The sequence below is a fragment of the Entelurus aequoreus genome, linkage group LG18 (genome assembly GCF_033978785.1).
Source record: "Entelurus aequoreus isolate RoL-2023_Sb linkage group LG18, RoL_Eaeq_v1.1, whole genome shotgun sequence".
NCBI lineage: Eukaryota > Metazoa > Chordata > Actinopteri > Syngnathiformes > Syngnathidae > Entelurus > Entelurus aequoreus.
This window is the reverse complement of record NC_084748.1, coordinates 49310797-49327862: the sequence shown is the minus strand read 5'-3', so window position 1 is coordinate 49327862 and position 17066 is coordinate 49310797. Positions and strand designations below refer to the sequence as shown.

The following is a 17066-nucleotide window of genomic DNA, read 5'->3' as shown; positions in this document are numbered from 1 at the left end:
GATCAGTATCTGCCTTTTTTTTTATATCGCATTGGCTTTTTTAATTTAAAATAAGTATCAGACTTTTTAAAACCAGCATCTGTATTTTTTAAAATCAGTATTGGCCTTTTTTTTAAAAAATCGTTCAGTTGTTTTTATTAGTATCAGGAGTGTGTGAAGTGTGTGTGTGTGTGTGTGACACACCTGTGAGTGTCTGAAGTGTGTGTGTGTGTGTGTGACACACCTGTGAGTGTCTGAAGTGTGTGTGTGTGTGTGTGTGTGTGACACACCTGTGAGTGTCTGAAGTGTGTGTGTGTGTGTGTGTGTGACACACCTGTGAGTGTCTGAAGTGTGTGTGTGTGTGTGTGTGTGTGTGACACACCTGTGAGTGTCTGAAGTGTGTGTGTGTGTGTGTGACACACCTGTGAGTGTCTGAAGTGTGTGTGTGTGTGTGTGTGTGACACACCTGTGAGTGTCTGAAGTGTGTGTGTGTGTGTGTGACACACCTGTGAGTGTCTGAAGTGTGTGTGTGTGTGTGTGACACACCTGTGAGTGTCTGAAGTGTGTGTGTGTGTGTGTGTGTGTGTGACACACCTGTGAGTGTCTGAAGTGTGTGTGTGTGTCTGTGTGTGTGTGTGTGACACACCTGTGAGTGTCTGAAGTGTGTGAGTGGGTCACACCTGTGAGTGTCTGAAGTGTGTGTGTGTGTGTGTGTGTGTGTGTGTGTGACACACCTGTGAGTGTCTGAAGTGTGTGTGTGTGACACACCTGTGAGTGTCTGAAGTGTGTGTGTGTGTGTGTGTGTGTGTGACACACCTGTGAGTGTCTGAAGTGTGTGTGTGTGTGTGTGACACACCTGTGAGTGTCTGAAGTGTGTGTGTGTGTGTGTGACACACCTGTGAGTGTCTGAAGTGTGTGTGTGTGACACACCTGTGAGTGTCTGAAGTGTGTGTGTGTGTGTGTGTGACACACCTGTGAGTGTCTGAAGTGTGTGTGTGTGTCTGTGTGTGTGTGACACACCTGTGAGTGTCTGAAGTGTGTGAGTGGGTCACACCTGTGAGTGTCTGAAGTGTGTGTGTGTGTGTGTGACACACCTGTGAGTGTCTGAAGTGTGTGTGTGTGTGTGTGTGTGTGTGTGTGACACACCTGTGAGTGTCTGAAGTGTGTGTGTGTGTGTGTGACACACCTGTGAGTGTCTGAAGTGTGTGTGTGTGTGTGTGTGTGTGACACACCTGTGAGTGTCTGAAGTGTGTGTGTGTGTGTGTGACACACCTGTGAGTGTCTGAAGTGTGAGTGTGTGACACACCTGTGAGTGTCTGAAGTGTGTGTGTGTGTGTGACACACCTGTGAGTGTCTGAAGTGTGTGTGTGTGTGTGTGACACACCTGTGAGTGTCTGAAGTGTGAGTGTGTGTGTGACACACCTGTGAGTGTCTGAAGTGTGTGTGTGTGTGTGTGACACACCTGTGAGTGTCTGAAGTGTGAGTGTGTGACACACCTGTGAGTGTCTGAAGTGTGTGTGTGTGTGTGACACACCTGTGAGTGTCTGAAGTGTGTGTGTGTGTGTCTGTGTGTGTGTGACACACCTGTGAGTGTCTGAAGTGTGTGAGTGGGTCACACCTGTGAGTGTCTGAAGTGTGTGTGTGTGTGTGTGTGTGTGTGTGTGTGTGTGTGTGTGTGTGTGTGTGACACACCTGTGAGTGTCTGAAGTGTGTGTGTGTGTGTGTGTGTGACACACCTGTGAGTGTCTGAAGTGTGAGTGTGTGTGTGTGTGTGTGTGACACACCTGTGAGTGTCTGAAGTGTGTGTGTGTGTGTGTGACACACCTGTGAGTGTCTGAAGTGTGAGTGTGTGACACACCTGTGAGTGTCTGAAGTGTGTGTGTGTGTGTGACACACCTGTGAGTGTCTGAAGTGTGTGTGTGTGTGTCTGTGTGTGTGTGACACACCTGTGAGTGTCTGAAGTGTGTGAGTGGGTCACACCTGTGAGTGTCTGAAGTGTGTGTGTGTGTGTGTGTGTGTGTGTGTGTGTGTGTGTGTGACACACCTGTGAGTGTCTGAAGTGTGTGTGTGTGTGTGTGACACACCTGTGAGTGTCTGAAGTGTGTGTGTGTGTGTGTGTGTGACACACCTGTGAGTGTCTGAAGTGTGTGTGTGTGTGTCTGTGTGTGTGTGTGTGACACACCTGTGAGTGTCTGAAGTGTGTGAGTGGGTCACACCTGTGAGTGTCTGAAGTGTGTGTGTGTGTGTGTGTGTGTGTGTGTGTGTGTGACACACCTGTGAGTGTCTGAAGTGTGTGTGTGTGACACACCTGTGAGTGTCTGAAGTGTGTGTGTGTGTGTGTGTGTGTGTGACACACCTGTGAGTGTCTGAAGTGTGTGTGTGTGTGTGTGACACACCTGTGAGTGTCTGAAGTGTGTGTGTGTGTGTGTGACACACCTGTGAGTGTCTGAAGTGTGTGTGTGTGTGTGTGACACACCTGTGAGTGTCTGAAGTGTGTGTGTGTGACACACCTGTGAGTGTCTGAAGTGTGTGTGTGTGTGTGTGTGACACACCTGTGAGTGTCTGAAGTGTGTGTGTGTGTGTGTGTGTGACACACCTGTGAGTGTCTGAAGTGTGTGTGTGTGTCTGTGTGTGTGTGACACACCTGTGAGTGTCTGAAGTGTGTGAGTGGGTCACACCTGTGAGTGTCTGAAGTGTGTGTGTGTGTGTGTGTGTGTGTGTGACACACCTGTGAGTGTCTGAAGTGTGTGTGTGTGTGTGTGACACACCTGTGAGTGTCTGAAGTGTGTGTGTGTGTGTGTGTGTGTGTGACACACCTGTGAGTGTCTGAAGTGTGTGTGTGTGTGTGTGACACACCTGTGAGTGTCTGAAGTGTGTGTGTGTGTGTGTGTGACACACCTGTGAGTGTCTGAAGTGTGTGTGTGTGTGTGTGACACACCTGTGAGTGTCTGAAGTGTGAGTGTGTGACACACCTGTGAGTGTCTGAAGTGTGTGTGTGTGTGTGACACACCTGTGAGTGTCTGAAGTGTGTGTGTGTGTGTCTGTGTGTGTGTGACACACCTGTGAGTGTCTGAAGTGTGTGAGTGGGTCACACCTGTGAGTGTCTGAAGTGTGTGTGTGTGTGTGTGTGTGTGTGTGTGTGTGTGTGTGTGTGTGTGTGTGTGTGTGTGTGTGTGTGACACACCTGTGAGTGTCTGAAGTGTGTGTGTGTGTGTGTGTGTGACACACCTGTGAGTGTCTGAAGTGTGTGTGTGTGTGTCTGTGTGTGTGTGTGTGTGACACACCTGTGAGTGTCTGAAGTGTGTGTGTGTGTGTCTGTGTGTGTGTGTGTGTGACACACCTGTGAGTGTCTGAAGTGTGTGAGTGGGTCACACCTGTGAGTGTCTGAAGTGTGTGTGTGTGTGTGTGTGTGTGTGTGTGTGTGTGTGTGTGTGTGACACACCTGTGAGTGTCTGAAGTGTGTGTGTGTGTGTGTGTGTGACACACCTGTGAGTGTCTGAAGTGTGTGTGTGTGTGTGTGTGTGTGACACACACCTGTGAGTGTCTGAAGTGTGTGTGTGTGTGACACACCTGTGAGTGTCTGAAGTGTGAGTGTGTGTGTGTGTGTGTGTGACACACCTGTGAGTGTCTGAAGTGTGTGTGTGTGACACACCTGTGAGTGTCTGAAGTGTGAGTGTGTGTGTGTGTGTGTGACACACCTGTGAGTGTCTGAAGTGTGTGTGTGTGTGTGTGTGTGTGTGTGTGTGTGTGACACACACCTGTGAGTGTCTGAAGTGTGTGAGTGGGTCACACCTGTGAGTGTCTGAAGTGTGTGTGTGTGTGTGTGTGTGTGTGTGTGTGTGTGTGTGACACACCTGTGAGTGTCTGAAGTGTGTGTGTGTGTGTGTGTGTGACACACCTGTGAGTGTCTGAAGTGTGTGTGTGTGTGTGTGTGTGTGACACACACCTGTGAGTGTCTGAAGTGTGTGTGTGTGTGTGTGTGACACACCTGTGAGTGTCTGAAGTGTGAGTGTGTGTGTGTGTGTGTGTGACACACCTGTGAGTGTCTGAAGTGTGTGTGTGTGACACACCTGTGAGTGTCTGAAGTGTGAGTGTGTGTGTGTGTGTGTGACACACCTGTGAGTGTCTGAAGTGTGTGTGTGTGTGTGTGTGTGTGTGTGTGTGTGTGTGTGTGTGTGTGTGTGTGACACACACCTGTGAGTGTCTGAAGTGTGTGAGTGGGTCACACCTGTGAGTGTCTGAAGTGTGTGTGTGTGTGACACACCTGTGAGTGTCTGAAGTGTGTGAGTGGGTCACACCTGTGAGTGTCTGAAGTGTGTGTGTGTGTGTGTGTGTGTGTGTGTGTGTGTGTGACACACCTGTGAGTGTCTGAAGTGTGTGAGTGGGTCACACCTGTGAGTGTCTGAAGTGTGTGTGTGTGTGTGTGTGTGTGTGTGTGTGTGACACACCTGTGATTGAGTGAAGTGCGTGCGCAGCATCTGTCCTATGTTCTGGGTGTGTGAAGTGTGTGTGTGTGTGTGTGTGTGTGTGTGTGTGTGTGTGTGTGTGTGTGTGTGTGTGTGTGTGTGTGACACACCTGTGATTGAGTGAAGTGCGTGCGCAGCATCTGTCCTATGTTCTGGGTGTGTGAAGTGTGTGTGTGTGTGTGTGTGTGTGTGTGTGTGTGTGTGTGTGTGTGTGTGTGACACACCTGTGATTGAGTGAAGTGCGTGCGCAGCATCTGTCCTATGTTCTGGGTGTGTGAAGTGTGTGTGTGTGTGTGTGTGTGTGTGTGTGTGTGTGTGTGTGTGTGTGTGTGTGTGTGTGACACACCTGTGATTGAGTGAAGTGCGTGCGCAGCATCTGTCCTATGTTCTGAGTGTGTGAAGTGTGTGTGTGTGTGTGTGTGTGTGACACACCTGTGATTGAGTGAAGTGCGTGCGCAGCATCTGTCCTATGTTCTGGGTGTGTGAAGTGTGTGTGTGTGTGTGTGTGTGTGTGTGTGTGTGTGTGTGTGTGTGTGTGTGTGTGTGTGTGACACACCTGTGATTGAGTGAAGTGCGTGCGCAGCATCTGTCCTATGTTCTGGGTGTGTGTGTGTGTGTGTGTGTGTGTGTGTGTGTGTGTGTGTGTGTGTGTGTGTGACACACCTGTGATTGAGTGAAGTGCGTGCGCAGCATCTGTCCTATGTTCTGAGTGTGTGAGAGGTCCAGGGCGGCGTCCACCTCGTCCAGGATGTAGATGGGTGCAGGTTTGAAGAGCAGCATGGCCAGGATGAGGGACAGGGCCACCAGGGACCTTCAACACAAGGTCATGTTACTGGGGGGGCCACAACACCATCATCACAGTCAAACCCCGCCCACCCCACCTCTGACCCCCGCTCAGCTCAGACAGGTTCTCCTTCCAGGTGTCGCCCAGGGCCACTCTGAACTCCAGGCCGTCCAGGACGCCGCAGCCCTGGGGGGGGGCCAGCTTGGCGGTGGCCCCTGGCAGCAGGGTGGAGAAGATGGAGCCAAAGTCCTTGTTGACCTGCACACACCATCATTCATCCACCTGTGACTTAGCTGTAATACACTTTTCCACCACGTGTGGCAGTAATGACAGGAAGTCTGCAGCTAAAGTCATGCAGAAGTTTCTCAAGTGCAAAAATGATGACTAAAGTGGTGAAGTTGAATTTTCATTTTCACTTTGGTTTTTTTAATCAATATTTATCAGTCCTTCTTTTGCAGTATGAGATGATTCATTATTTTTGTAATCAGCCCAAGTTTTATGTAAATAATCATCTTGGTGATCAACATGTTTTTATATCATTTGGCAAGGTTCAACTGTAATAGAATTATTATAATAATGAAAAATCTAAAGTAAAACCACTAATTCAGTGTTAATATTTGAGTGAGACCCGGGTCTGTCTGTAGTGGAAAAGGTTAAGAACCCCTGGTCTAATGTTTCTATCTTATGTTGTTGCTGTTTTACAGACACTAATTGCCTCACTTTGTACCTTGTTCTAGAACCAAGAGGTGGCCATCTTTGTACCTTGTTCTAGAACCAAGAGGTGGCCATCTTTGTACCTTGTTCTAGAACCAAGAGGTGGCCACCTTTGTACCTTGTTCTAGAACCAAGAGGTGGCCACCTTTGTACCTTGTTCTAGAACCAAGAGGTGGCCATCTTTGTACCTTGTTCTAGAACCAAGAGGTGGCCATCTTTGTACCTTGTTCTAGAACCAAGAGGTGGCCATCTTTGTACCTTGTTCTAGAACCAAGAGGTGGCCATCTTTGTACCTTGTTCTAGAACCAAGAGGTGGCCATCTTTGTACTTTGATGGACAAAATCTACTTTTGTTTCAAATATATTCATATATATTTCAAAGATATCTTTGTTAATACAAATGCAATATTGTATCACAAAGGAACCTGATGAAGTCATTAATCATTACTGTAAATTCCAAACTATAAGCCACTTTTCCTACGCTTTGAATCCTGCGGCTTATAAAACGGTGCAGCTGATAAAAGGTTTTTCCTTGCTGACGGCCATATTGCAAATAGTTAGTTTTTAAAGACAAGCAAAGAGTGAAAAGGTGTGTTCTTGTTTGCATTATGTGATCTTAACAGCTGAGGGATCTGACCTTCTGCCAGGCCAAATTGAGAGCCTCGTTCTTCTTCTGGTCCAGCTCCTCGATGGTCTGCAAGATTTTAGTCTTGTCGCTCTCCACAATCCTCTTCTTCTTCATCAGGTCGTTGTACTGCACACATGACATGCAAGTCACTCAGAGACGTTCATTAACAACTGGAATTCTAATTGTATGTGCAGGTCTCTATAATATTGTTCCTCCAGAAGATGGAATAAAGTGGTTGTCCTAGTTGAGAAGATGGAATAAAATGGTTGCCGTAGTTGAGCAGATGGAATAAAATGGTTGCCCTAGTTGAGAAGATGGAATAAAATGGTTGCCGTAGTTGAGCAGATGGAATAAAATGGTTGCCCTAGTTGAGAAGATGGAATAAAATGGTTGCCGTAGTTGAGCAGATGGAATAAAATGGTTGCCCTAGTTGAGAAGATGGAATAAAATGGTTGCTGTAGTTGAGCAGATGGAATAAAATGGTTGCCCTAGTTGAGAAGATGGAATAAAATGGTTGTCCTAGTTGAGAAGATGGAATAAAATGGTTGTCCTAGTTGAGAAGATGGAATAAAATGGTTGTCCTAGTTGAGAAGATGGAATAAAGTGGTTGTCCTAGTTGAGAAGATGGAATAAAATGGTTGTCCTAGTTGAGCAGATGGAATAAAATGGTTGCCCTAGTTGAGAAGATGGAATAAAATGGTTGCCGTAGTTGAGCAGATGGAATAAAATGGTTGCCCTAGTTGAGAAGATGGAATAAAATGGTTGCCGTAGTTGAGCAGATGGAATAAAATGGTTGCCCTAGTTGAGAAGATGGAATAAAATGGTTGTCCTAGTTGAGAAGATGGAATAAAATGGTTGTCCTAGTTGAGAAGATGGAATAAAATGGTTGTCCTAGTTGAGAAGATGGAATAAAGTGGTTGTCCTAGTTGAGAAGATGGAATAAAATGGTTGTCCTAGTTGAGAAGCTGGAATAAAGTGGTTGTCCTAGTTGAGAAGCTGGAATAAAGTGGTTGTCCTAGTTGAGAAGATGGAATAAAATGGTTGTCCTAGTTGAGAAGCTGGAATAAAGTGGTTGTCCTAGTTGAGAAGCTGGAATAAAATGGTTGTCCTAGTTGAGAAGATGGAATAAAATGGTTGTCCTAGTTGAGAAGATGGAATAAAGTGGTTGTCCTAGTTGAGAAGCTGGAATAAAGTGGTTGTCCTAGTAGAGAAGCTGGAATGAAATGGTTGTCCTAGTAGAGAAGCTGGAATAAAATGGTTGTCCTAGTTGAGAAGCTGGAATGAAATGGTTGTCCTAGTAGAGAAGCTGGAATAAAATGGTTGTCCTAGTAGAGAAGCTGGAATAAAATGGTTGTCCTAGTTGAGAAGATGGAATAAAATGGTTGCCGTAGTTGAGCAGATGGAATAAAATGGTTGCCCTAGTTGAGAAGATGGAATAAAATGGTTGCCGTAGTTGAGCAGATGGAATAAAATGGTTGCCCTAGTTGAGAAGATGGAATAAAATGGTTGCTGTAGTTGAGCAGATGGAATAAAATGGTTGCCCTAGTTGAGAAGATGGAATAAAATGGTTGTCCTAGTTGAGAAGATGGAATAAAATGGTTGTCCTAGTTGAGAAGATGGAATAAAATGGTTGTCCTAGTTGAGAAGATGGAATAAAGTGGTTGTCCTAGTTGAGAAGATGGAATAAAATGGTTGTCCTAGTTGAGCAGATGGAATAAAATGGTTGCCCTAGTTGAGAAGATGGAATAAAATGGTTGCCGTAGTTGAGCAGATGGAATAAAATGGTTGCCCTAGTTGAGAAGATGGAATAAAATGGTTGCCGTAGTTGAGCAGATGGAATAAAATGGTTGCCCTAGTTGAGAAGATGGAATAAAATGGTTGTCCTAGTTGAGAAGATGGAATAAAATGGTTGTCCTAGTTGAGAAGATGGAATAAAATGGTTGTCCTAGTTGAGAAGATGGAATAAAGTGGTTGTCCTAGTTGAGAAGATGGAATAAAATGGTTGTCCTAGTTGAGAAGCTGGAATAAAGTGGTTGTCCTAGTTGAGAAGCTGGAATAAAGTGGTTGTCCTAGTTGAGAAGATGGAATAAAATGGTTGTCCTAGTTGAGAAGATGGAATAAAGTGGTTGTCCTAGTTGAGAAGCTGGAAGAAAATGGTTGTCCTAGTTGAGAAGATGGAATAAAATGGTTGTCCTAGTTGAGAAGATGGAATAAAGTGGTTGTCCTAGTTGAGAAGCTGGAATAAAGTGGTTGTCCTAGTAGAGAAGCTGGAATGAAATGGTTGTCCTAGTAGAGAAGCTGGAATAAAATGGTTGTCCTAGTTGAGAAGCTGGAATGAAATGGTTGTCCTAGTAGAGAAGCTGGAATAAAATGGTTGTCCTAGTAGAGAAGCTGGAATAAAATGGTTGTCCTAGTTGAGAAGATGGAATAAAATGGTTGCCGTAGTTGAGCAGATGGAATAAAATGGTTGCCCTAGTTGAGAAGATGGAATAAAATGGTTGCCGTAGTTGAGCAGATGGAATAAAATGGTTGCCCTAGTTGAGAAGATGGAATAAAATGGTTGTCCTAGTTGAGAAGATGGAATAAAATGGTTGTCCTAGTTGAGAAGATGGAATAAAATGGTTGTCCTAGTTGAGAAGATGGAATAAAGTGGTTGTCCTAGTTGAGAAGATGGAATAAAATGGTTGTCCTAGTTGAGAAGCTGGAATAAAGTGGTTGTCCTAGTTGAGAAGCTGGAATAAAGTGGTTGTCCTAGTTGAGAAGATGGAATAAAATGGTTGTCCTAGTTGAGAAGCTGGAATAAAGTGGTTGTCCTAGTTGAGAAGCTGGAATAAAATGGTTGTCCTAGTTGAGAAGATGGAATAAAATGGTTGTCCTAGTTGAGAAGATGGAATAAAGTGGTTGTCCTAGTTGAGAAGCTGGAATAAAGTGGTTGTCCTAGTAGAGAAGCTGGAATGAAATGGTTGTCCTAGTAGAGAAGCTGGAATAAAATGGTTGTCCTAGTTGAGAAGCTGGAATGAAATGGTTGTCCTAGTAGAGAAGCTGGAATAAAATGGTTGTCCTAGTAGAGAAGCTGGAATAAAATGGTTGTCCTAGTAGAGAAGCTGGAATGAAATGGTTGTCCTAGTAGAGAAGCTGGAATAAAATGGTTGTCCTAGTTGAGAAGATGGAATAAAATGGTTGTCCTAGTAGAGAAGCTGGAATAAAATGGTTGTCCTAGTAGAGAAGCTGGAATAAAATGGTTGTCCTAGTAGAGAAGCTGGAATAAAATGGTTGTCCTAGTTGAGAAGATGGAATAAAATAGTTGTCCTAGTAGAGAAGCTGGAATAAAATGGTTGTCCTAGTAGAGCAGCTGGAATAAAATGGTTATGTCCTCTCACCCTCTCCTCAGCCTCGTTCAGCATGTTCATGGCTCGCTTGTTGACGTTCCTCTCCAGCTTGCTGGTGGTTTCTTGCAGCTTCTTGAGGCGCTGGCCAGCCTCGCGGGGGTTGTTGGTCTTAAAGTCGTAGGAGGAGTTGGGCTGGCCAAAGAACTGGCGCTCGGCCTGGATCCAGTCGTGCTCCTCCAGCATGCGAGTCACCTGGGAGGGTGAGCATGTTGTTGAAGCTTTAAAGATTGGACATAAACATTTTTAACGTTCACCTCGTCTGCTGCATTCTGGCTGTCTTTGTGGTGTTTGCTGATGTTGTGTTCCAGCTCCTTAATCTTCAGCTGGACTTCGTTGTTCTGCTCCCGGATCTTGTTGGCCTCCATGCTCTTAACCTGAATCATTTACAAGGTGAGCTTTACTCCACAAGCATCTCATCTGCTCTTTTACCACAACCATGAGGGATCTGACCTTCATTTCTTTGAACTGAGCCATGATGGCTTCCTTCTGCTTGGACAGTTCCTCCTGGGCCTTCCGCACAGCTTCCTGCAACACACCAAGTCAAGGGATCACTGCCATACATTTCAAACCAGAATCCATTCATTGATCGCTGACAATTGATAAAGTGTGAGGACTTTAGGGAAGGTTTTCCAAAACCGGTTCTCCCGTTTGTGAGTGTTTCTGATCCTGTGGGCGCCATTGACCTCACCTTCTCCATAGTGCAAGTGGTACAGAGCTACATTTCACAGACGGGGTGACGTAAGGAAACGGGAAATAAGCAGCGGCGGCAACCTCTGCTGTTAACTACCTTCCTAAATAAACGACCTCGGAACCTCGACTTACAAACCCCTCTATTAGCAAACTTTTCTATTTAGAAACCTTTTGATTGAGCTGCCTCCGTGTGAGAACCAAGTCTCTTTGGAAGGACGCCTGGCAGGCAAAATGCAGGGCACCACATTGTAGAGGAGGCGGAGCCTTCCACTCACTTCTACAGAAGAGACTTCCTAGTCCTGGCTCAGTGTGTCTATTCCCCTTATTGACGAAGCAGGCTGAGTACCACAGTAAGGTTTAATTGGGAAGAGACTGGACTTCACTGGCAAACGATGCCAGAGGAGACCTATTGCACAGGTAGGAACATTTCCTCACACAGGAAGGAGGGGTACAAGGGTCCTCGCTTGCTTGCTCCCTTCTCAGTCTGTCCCTACCAGCTGTCCTAAGATCCTTGTTGATGATGTTAACGAGGTTGGATTTGGATTTTTACTGTAAGATTTTACACTTTTCAATGTTTAGCAAAAGTTCTGTTGTTTTTACACAGATAATTGTTCTATCACCTCCTTCTCATGTTTGTTTGATATACACAACTGTATTGGGTTGTCCCCATACCAATATTTTGGTACCGGTACCAAAATGTATTTCGATACTTTTCTAAATAAAGGGAACCACAAAAAATGTCATTATTGTCTTAATTGTAACAAAAAAATGTTAGTGTACATGAAACATATGTTTATTATTGTCATTTAGTCCTTAAATAAAATAGTGAACATACTAGACAACTTGTCTTTTAGTAGTAAGTAAACAAACAAAGACTCCAACATATTGTGTCATTTATACACCTATTATTTTGTACACATTATGAGGGACAAACTGTAAAAATTGATTATTAATCTACTCTACTGTTAATATCTGCTTATTTTCTGTTTTAACATGTTCGATCTACACTTCTGTTAAAATGTAATAATCACTTATTCTTCTCTTCTTTCATACTTGACATTAGTTTTGGATGATACCACACATTTATTTTGAATGGACCGGCCCCAAAGTACATCACAGACCTCCTCCAAATGTATGCTCCAGCTTCCATGTTGAGGTCCGAGGGACAGTTCCAACTTGTGGGGCCTAAAACAAGGCTTAAAACTACTTCTCTGTTGTTGGCCCTAAACTTGGGAATGTTCTGCCCCCTCATGTCAAAATGTTTGAAGTCTCGTCTCAAAACCCACTTTTATTCTCTGGCTTTTAAATCGGCTTGAGTCTCGTGGTCATCTGCGTCTTTTATTCTATTATATTGATTGTTTTTATTGTTTTATTCTAATTTATTGATGTCTTTTATTATTTTCTTCTATTATTATTATTATCATTATTTGTTTTATTTTAAATGCTTGTAATTTGATTACTTTTATTGTTCCTTTTTGTATGTGCACACTTTTGTTGTTAACAGTGCAGTATAAATAAAGTTAACAGTGCAGTATGAATAAAGTTGACAGTGCAGTATAAATAAAGTTGACAGTGCAGTATAAATAAAGTTGACAGTGCAGTATAAATAAAGTTAACAGTGCAGTATAAATAAAGTTAACAGTGCAGTATAAATAAAGTTAACAGTGCAGTATAAATAAAGTTGACAGTGCAGTATAAATAAAGTTAACAGTGCAGTATAAATAAAGTTAACAGTGCAGTATAAATAAAGTTGACAGTGCAGTACAAATAAAGTTAACAGTGCAGTATAAATAAAGTTAACAGTGCAGTATAAATAAAGTTGACAGTGCAGTATAAATAAAGTTAACAGTGCAATATAAATAAAGTTAACAGTGCAGTATAAATAAAGTTGACAGTGCAGTATAAATAAAGTTAACAGTGCAGTATAAATAAAGTTAACAGTGCAGTATAAATAAAGTTAACAGTGCAGTATAAATAAAGTTGACAGTGCAGTATAAATAAAGTTAACAGTGCAGTATAAATAAAGTTAACAGTGCAGTATAAATAAAGTTAACAGTGCAGTATAAATAAAGTTAACAGTGCAGTATAAATAAAGTTGACAGTGCAGTATAAATAAAGTTAACAGTGCAGTATAAATAAAGTTAACAGTGCAGTATAAATAAAGTTAACAGTGCAGTATAAATAAAGTTAACAGTGCAGTATAAATAAAGTTAACAGTGCAGTATGAATAAAGTTAACAGTGCAGTATGAATAAAGTTAACAGCAGCAGTATAAATAAAGTTAACAGTGCAGTATAAATAAAGTTAACAGTGCAGTATGAATAAAGTTAACAGTGCAGTATGAATAAAGTTGACAGTGCAGTATAAATAAAGTTTATACTGCAGAACACCGTTTACATGAGGATAAAAAGCTGAATGGGAACAGTTCTTTACTGTTTCCACCTAGACACGTAATGTAGGGACAGGCCCTAAAAGCACTTTTAAAAAGTCTAAATTCTATCACGAGGGCTACATTTTGCCATTGAGAGAAAAGTGTTGAAAAAGACTTTAAATAGAGGATCTTCAGAGAAGAACATGAAGATGACTGACTGAACATATGAGGGGGAAAAATGCCATCTTAATGTTTGCTTACCTTGTTCTGAGACACGGTGCACGCCATGCTGTCGATCTGCTCCTTGATAGCCTTGGTGGCCTCCTCTACTGCTGCAACCTGCTGCTCATAACCTGTCTGCTCTCTCTGCAGCTCCTGCAGCTCCAAGGCCACGGCATCAGACTCCTGCCAAACAAAAACCACAGCTCAGTTTAGATTAGCAGTGAATCGTGCACGTTCCAGACTACCGATATTTTGGTACCGGTACCAACATGTATGTCAATACTTTTCTAAATAAAGGGTACCACAAAAAATGTCATTATTGTCACAAAAAATCTTAGTGTACATAAAATATAAATATTTATTATTGTAATTTAGTCCTTAAATAAAATAGACAACTTGTCTTTTAGTAGTAAGTAAACAAACAAAGACTCCTAATTAGTCTGCTGACGTATGCAGTAACATATTGTGTCATTTATACACCTATTTTTTTGTCTACATTATGAGGGACAAACTGTAAAAATTGTATATTCATCTACTTGCTCATTTACTGTTAATATCTGCTTACTTTCTGTTTCAACATGTAATAATCACCGTGGAGGGGGGCGTGGCCTGCGGGCCTGCCGCGTAGCGGGGTGTGCCAGGACCGGCCTCGAAGACAGCGACAGGTGAGTGGATGGCCTAGGTGGGCCTTGTTATCTAATCACCTGTCGCCTTTATTAGCAGCAGCCGGGATGAGACACGCTGTTGGCGCTGGAGTGAGAGCGAGCGAGAGACGGTCACGAAAAGACAGTTGCTGGAAAGCAAAACCCCTGCACTAATTTATAAAAGTAAAACATTGTTGTAACCCTGACCCGGGCTCTCATGGCAGTGTTTGGTTGTCTGAGGAACCCACTGGAGGGCAACCTCCACAATCACTTATTCTTCTCTTCTTTGATACTTTACATTAGTTTTGGATGATACCACAAATCTAGGTATGGATCTGATACCAAGTAGTTACAGGATCATACATTGGTCATATTCAAAGTCCTCATGTGTCCAGGGACGTATTTACTAAATTTATAAACATAATATGATTTTTTTTTAAAAAGGAAAAAAGATTTTGTGACGATAACAAATATCGATCGTAGTAGTATCGACTAGATACGCTCTTGTACTTGGTATCATTACAGTGGATGTCAGGTGTAGATCCACTCATGGCGCTTGTTTACATTGTGACGCCGGTGAGCTATTGTATACTCCTACGGTGTGTAGTGAAGCATGTTTAGCTATTCCTCGTCCTCCGGTGATAATGGTACTTGTAACTTACTTTGTCGCCATGTCGGCCAGGATGTTAGCCATGTCTTAAAGCACCTCTTCCTGAGGGTGTTTCAGTGTTATAACTTCACCATTATCTTTACACCAAAATGCGTCCATTCTCCCTTTTCTGTCTACACACTGTGTCTGCTTGTAAGTACTCCGTGTGTGTGCGCTGCCCAACATGCTCCTCTGCTCGTAAAGCCAGTAACGTCATGACGCGCCGTCATGCCCGTTAAAAAAAGGGGGCGGGTACCGGTACTTTTTAGAGGCGGTATAGTACCGAATATGAATCATTAGTATCGCGGTACTATACTAGTACCAGTATACCAGGGGTCACCAACGCGGTGCCCGCGGGCACCAGGTAGCCCGTAAGGACCAGATGAGTAGCCCGCTGGCCTGTTCTAAAAATAGCTCAAATAGCAGCACTTACCAGTGAGCTGCCTCTATTTTTTAAATTGTATTTATTTACTAGCAAGCTGGTCTCGCTTTGCCTGACATTTTTAATTCTAAGAGAGACAAAACTCAAATAGAATTTGAAAATCCAAGAAAATATTTTAAAGACTTGGTCTTCACTTGCTTGAATAAATTCATTAATTTGTTTTTACTTTGCTTCTTATAACTTTCAGAAAGACATTTTTAGAGAACAAAATACAACCTTAAAAATGATTTTAGGATTTTTAAACACATATACCTTTTTACCTGTTATATTCCTTCCCGTTCTTTCCTGACCATTTAAATTAATGTTCAAGTATTTTTTTTTTATTATAAAGAATAATAAATACATTTTAATATAATTCTTCATTTTTTGACGAAGAATATTTGTGAAATATTTCTTCAAACTTATTATGATTAAATTTCAAAAAAATTATTCTGGCAAATCTAGAAAATCTGTAGAATCAAATTTAAATCTTATTTCAAAGTCTTTTGAATTTCTTTTAAAATTTTTGTTCTGGAAAATCTAGAAGAAATAATTATTTGTCTTTGTTAGAAATATAGCTTGGTCCAATTTGTTATATATTCTAACAAAGTGTAGATTGGATTTTAACCTATTTAAAATATGTCATCAATATTCTAAAATTAATCTTAATCAGGAAGAATTACTAAAGATGTTCCATAAATTATTTTTTTTATTTTTTCAAAAATTTCGAATTAGTTAGTTTTTCTCTTCTTTTTTTTTGGTTGAATTTTGAATTTTAAAGAGTCGAAATTGAAGATAAACTATGTTTCAAAATGTAATTGTCATTTTTTTTCGTGTTTTCTCCTCTTTTAAACCGTTCAATTAAGTGTAAATATCATGAATTATTAATAATAACATAGAGTTAAAGTAAATTGAGCAAATTGGCTATTTCTGGCAATTTATTTAAGTGTGTATCAAACTGGTAGCCCTTCGCATTAATCACTACCCAAGAAGTAGCTCTTGCTTTCAAAAAGGTTGGTGACCCCTGCAGTATACGGTACATCCCTGTTCCAGACAAATAACGATGTGTTGTGTACCTGCTGCTTCTGTTTGAGCTTTTTGTTGAAGGCGTCTGCTTTGGCCTTGGCGGCATTGAGCTTCTGCTGGGCAGCCTTGAGCTCCTTCTCCCTCTCCGATTCTGCATTCTTCATCTTGTTCTCCAACACCTTGTACTTGTCCTCCGCACGCTTCTGTACGTCCTTGGTGACACGCAGAGTCTCCTCGCTCTCCTCTGGTGACACAAGTCCAATTAAGATTAAGCCGCATCTCATTACTAGAATTCAGGGATTTTTTTTCAAAAAGAGAAACATTTTGGAAAAGAAAAAAAAAAAAGGAACATTTTTATGAGCATAAATTACTGTCGCGCAAACCACAAAAGAAAATGTTGAAAATCAAGACTACTGTAAATTCTTAACTATACGTCTCTATTTTTTTCCTACACTTCGCACCCCGTGGCTTAAACAGTGCGGCTGATTTATGATTTTTTCATCGCTGATGTCTACGATGCAAATAGTTTTCATAAAAAACAAGCAAAGAGACTGAAAAGGTGTGTTGTTGTTTGTGCTGTGGCGCCATCTTTTGGACCAGTTCGATCACTGCAGGTGCTGCTGGGTGAATGGCTGCAAGTGTTTGCTGCTTTTTAAAGTTTTGAACTGGAAGTATAAGTGCCGTTTTGTCTTCTAGTCATAACGTTTCCACTGGCGTGGATTCTTCATTCATCACTACAAGCAATGTATGTAAGTTTTACAATATAACTAAAACAATTCTTACTTATTAAAGCGTCCCATGTGTGATGTCTGTAGGAGTGTTTTCATGCATATTTGTACGTGCTATCGTAATGTAATCAAGCGAGCGTCGTTAGCATTAGCTAATATGCTAACACTTTTACAAGTGCCAGTGTTCGTAATATTGACTTACGACGGCATTCTTTTTGTATTGTTTCAATTTCACAAATTCCTCAGTAAATTCCCAAAAAACGTCACCGTGGAGTTATTGAGTCTGTTTAGCTGATTGGAGAGCTAGCTTCCACAGCTAGTGGGTCCATGACCATGACTGACGTTTTGTCTGATCAG

At 42.2% G+C, this 17066-nt stretch overlaps 1 protein-coding gene across 1 annotated transcript in view; it reads right to left on the bottom strand.

Moving 5' to 3' along the window:
- Positions 1-17066, bottom strand: part of LOC133634234 (structural maintenance of chromosomes protein 2-like) — a 51063-nt gene that overhangs the window by 909 nt on the left and 33088 nt on the right. The window contains exons 17-24 of the mRNA XM_062027345.1: positions 16032-16225; positions 13281-13424; positions 10410-10484; positions 10214-10333; positions 9951-10151; positions 6580-6696; positions 5327-5487; positions 5109-5256 (exon numbers count right to left, since the gene is read on the bottom strand). Coding sequence (XP_061883329.1) covers positions 5109-5256; positions 5327-5487; positions 6580-6696; positions 9951-10151; positions 10214-10333; positions 10410-10484; positions 13281-13424; positions 16032-16225 — 1160 coding nt within the window. The remainder of the gene's footprint in view (positions 1-5108; positions 5257-5326; positions 5488-6579; positions 6697-9950; positions 10152-10213; positions 10334-10409; positions 10485-13280; positions 13425-16031; positions 16226-17066) is intronic.